This window comes from Pteropus vampyrus, unplaced genomic scaffold (genome assembly GCF_000151845.1).
Source record: "Pteropus vampyrus isolate Shadow unplaced genomic scaffold, Pvam_2.0 Scaffold679, whole genome shotgun sequence".
Lineage (NCBI taxonomy): Eukaryota > Metazoa > Chordata > Mammalia > Chiroptera > Pteropodidae > Pteropus > Pteropus vampyrus.
The window spans coordinates 36,967-41,261 of record NW_011889460.1 but is presented as its reverse complement, the minus strand read 5'-3'; the positions used below and the strand labels follow the sequence as shown (position 1 = coordinate 41,261).

The following is a 4,295-nucleotide window of genomic DNA, read 5'->3' as shown; positions in this document are numbered from 1 at the left end:
AGAGAAAGAGAATAAAACAAAGAAAAGTGAGAAAAAAGAATTTAAATGCTTGGACTGAGCATAATTTATAATCATCCAATTCTTTACCCAACTTCTTCAGTACCCGTTGCTCATGTGCTTCCGTTATTTTAAAATTTTGTCTTCTAAACAGACATCCCGTTTGGGGTACTGTCTCAGTCCTGCTCTGAGTGTTTCCCAGAACTTTGTGTCACAAATATCTGAGTGAACATCGGTCTGGTCTGTGGGAGAACAGGAGTGACGAGCACGGCAGCTGTGATTCCTGAGGTTGGTCTCACCACAGCCACCGACACGTGTCCAGCACGGAGCTCTGTCCAATATGTAATGTTGGGGAGCACACGTGTTCAGACTACAGCCCCTGCTAAGCCTCTGGGCACGTGTCGTCCTGTCAACACCTTGATGTCTGTCCACGGAGATCGACGTCCTGCTCTGACCTCCAGACTGTGAGGAGTCAATGTGTGTAGACTGTACCCCGAGTGTGTGGTACTGTGATTCAGCAGGGACAGGGAAGTCACACAGGTTGGACGTGGGTCTCAGCTCATCAAGGGTCTCCCCACACTGCTCCCTGTGTGTGAGGACAGCAGTCCTGCGCCAGGGACAGGACACTGGGGGCTGTGGTCGGAGGGGAGGAGCTTCTACGGGAGCTCAGCCCTGCAGGAGAGAACTGAGGTGGACTGTGCTAGAACCTGGCTCACCCGTCACCATGACTTTGCTACCAGGAGTCGGGACCATCCTCCCAGAAGGTCATGGGCCTGGTGCTGGACGTCAGACTGGGCAGTAGGAGTTCACCCTTCAGGATTTATACTTACCTATGTTGAAGCATCATTCCCTGTTCAGACACAGGGGAAAGTGGGAGGAATGGCTGGGGGATCTGCAGTCCAAACCCTGAATCTGACACCAACACGTAATCCCAGACGATGCCTGAACTAACTCCCTCATCCAGAGACCAGGGAGGTGCAACTGTGCCCTCTGCAGAAGCAATGACAAATGATAAGGACCTGTCAGGAAATGGTGACCCTGCATCTTCCTGCAGGACACCTGGACTTGTGACACCTTTCCCTGAGTGCCGGGTGTGCTCGTGAGATTGTCACTTATCGTCTCAGGTTTCTGTCTCTGTGTGAGGAAGTCAGAGGACACTGTTCCCTTCCTTCCTGAGCCCCACACAGCTGCCCTCTCCCTCAGGGTTTCTGTCACTCTCAGGATGTGGGTCGTCACACTGTGTCTCTCGCACAGTAACATGTGGCCGTGTCTTCCGACATCAGGCCGTTGATCTGCAGAAAGGCCGTGCTGGCACTGGTGTCCAAGGAGAACACAAATCGTCCTGAGAAGCCCTGGGCATATGTTGGTTTTCCTGTATTTGTGTTGATCCATCCCATCCACTCAAGCCGTTGACCTGGCGCCTGTCGCACCCAATTCATACCATAACTGGTGAATGTGTATCCGGAAGCCTTGCAGGAGACCGTCACGGAGGCCCCAGGCTTCCTCACCTCGGCCCCAGACTGCACCAGCTGGACCTGGGCGTGGACACCTGTGGAGAGGAGACAGCAGTGGGTGCAGAGCCCTGACTGGTCCTGGTTCCCTCAACAACCCAGGGCTGGAGATCCCCTTACCTGTCACCACTACCACCAGGAGGAGGACACTCCAGCTCCAGTCCATGATGAGGGTGGTGCTGTCAGGGCCTCTGTGGGGGGAGGTGTGATGGTGGGTGCTGTGAGGACACAGACAGGTCCCTACTTAACCTAGTGCACTTCAGTCCTTTTGCATATTCATGAGGCAGAGTATTCATAGCTGAAGTCTTGACCCCACCTGAGAGAAGTCGATGACACGGAAACTGTGGTCAATGAGCATATGGTGTCCCAGGTACAAATGCTTGTTGTGCATATATGTCCGTGTCAGGGGCCTGATCTCTGGGCAGACAGAGCTTTTCCCTCTGAGCAACGAGTCCAACAGGACGTCTCCTCACTGCGCATGCTCCTTGAGTGACACGGGGAGACCGGGTGCATTTGGGCTCTGATGTCATAGCTCGTATTCCTGGGTCAGGGTGTCTCTTAAATGCCACACCTGGTAAAATACACCTTGCCACCAGCTCCACACATTCAGATGTGTAGAAGCCCCAGACCTGCCCCTTGGTGTGTGGTTCTTACTGTGATTTCAAGAGTGGCAAATGGTCCCGAGAGATTAGAAGATCTATTTTTACTTCCGCAGTCCCAGTCTATTGGGATATTTAGACGATATGTGGAAAGAGGAAGCCGCAGGCCCCCAGAGAAACCACTGTCCAAAGCCCTCTGCACCTGTCTGGGCGCACACCCACTCTGGGGTGGATCCTGAGCGACCCCTGAAGCCCAACCCCCATCCTGCAGGGGAGGGTCCTGTCTGGGCTCACAGTGTTTCTAGGACGGTATTAAATGTCTCTGCCCTGACTCAGGATGCTCCCTCAGGGACACCATATGCTTAGGGATCACCTCTAGATATAGTGAGTTGTCCTCACTCATCCCCAATTCCTGTGCAAGGAGATCTTTAGCAAGGGCTTTGTGAACCACCAGGAAGCCCCTTCCCTGGGGCTGACAAATGCACTGACCATGGCAGCAGTCCCCTGAGTCCAGGATCTCTTGGGGACTTGCTGGATCATTTAAGTTCTTTAGGATTCTGTAATGAAGGACACTTCTCAGAAACCCTGCAGATACACACCATGTGGCTCAATGCACAATCTACTTTCACTTTTCAGTAAATTAGATGCACACACCAGATATGTGCTCAGAGGTGACCTTTGACCTGTTATTAGATGTAGGGATCTAATCTTATTATGTGTAAGTGGCACCTGCCCAGACATCCCTGGACGTGAAATCAATGAACATTGTCAAGTCTCTTCCAGGAAGCTGGAATCTGTAGAGCACAGCAAGCAAGGGACTTGTTCCACCTCTGGTGAGGTCCCATTTTGAAAAGGCATCATTCCCCCTGACTGGACTCAAAATGTGCATGTGTCACCTCACTCCAGGACCAGGAACTGTGACTCCTGAAATGCAAGCAACCCATGAGAGCGATCTGTCCCAGGGGGAGCTGAGAGCAGGTGGGAAGAGACGCAGGAGTCCTGGCTTCCAGGATGCGCTGGGACACGTGGTCCACGATCATGTCTGGGTGGCACTGGTCTCTGCGTGAGGACGTCTCGTAAGCGCTGCTGTCAGGAACCTGTGCCTCTGCCGTCATAACCAGGAATGTGATGAACATCCTTCCGTTCAGTGAACCTGCTCACAGTTAACCCTGGGTTCTCGCTATATGTGAACCGTACACCCACCATTCATGCGGTGAACCCTCACACACCATGGACTGTATGGGAGAAGGGTTCTTTGGAAGTGTCAGGGTTAAATGAGACTGTAGAGTGAGTCCTCGTCTACTGGATCTTGTGGCCTTATGAGAAGAGGGGGCAAAAGAGACACATGTCTCACTTTCTCCAGCACGTGAGATTGCACCTAGACGTCAGCTGTGTGTCTGTCAGGAAAGATTCTCAGTAGGTATTGATGTATCTGGATACAATATCTGGAATTCCTGACTGCAACACGTGAGACAATAAATTTTTGTCATTTAAGCCGCCCAGTCATTGGTGTTTGTGATGGCAGCTGGAGCATATGGGACAGACTGTGTTTCTGAGAAGTGGGTGCTGCAGGAAGAAGCATCGAAGAAAGTGTACATGGACGTGGAACCACGTGATGGGTAGGAGGTGGGAGACTTTTAAGTGCCTGCTAGAAAATTCCAAGCTTGCTGTGAGGGGTGTTACAGGTGATTGTGTGGAGAGCTCAGAGACGGGACGGGAGAGCCGTGGAGGAAGCTCCCACACTGAGAGAACACGCACACAGTCACGAGGACAATGGTGGTTGGAGTTTCAACATGGGAGCCATTTCAGTGAAGTGTCAATGGAAATGAGAATAGGTCATGAGTATTGGAGGAAATGTGACCTTGTCACAAAGTTTCAAAGAATGTGGGTGGCCAGGTTTAGGGTGAAGTCTAAGGTAGAGCTGTGAGCAGTGCAAGTGTGTATTTAGCTCAGGGATTACTAAGCTAAAGGCGGGAGTGGTTGGTTCCTTCTTTGTAACGTTTCCAGTAAAACGTGATAGGATAGTGATGGATCAAAGACAGCAGTATGAATCGAATGCCTCTCAGAATGTGGAGTTGTGAAAAAGGGCCAGTCATCCGTAAGCCAAAATAGTGGACTACGTTCTGAAGAGGGCAGGAAAAGTGTTGCTAAAAACATTACATAAAAAAAAATCTAAGTCCTGGCCTGC

At 51.3% G+C, this 4,295-nt stretch overlaps 1 gene segment (V, D, J or C); it reads right to left on the bottom strand.

Annotated features, from left to right (window-relative positions):
* Positions 1-1,175: 1,175 nt before the first annotated feature.
* On the bottom strand, positions 1,176-1,710 carry LOC105309165. The segment is given in 2 exon segments: positions 1,176-1,546; positions 1,629-1,710. Coding segments are annotated over 2 exon segments (363 nt in total).
* Positions 1,711-4,295: the final 2,585 nt, after the last annotated feature.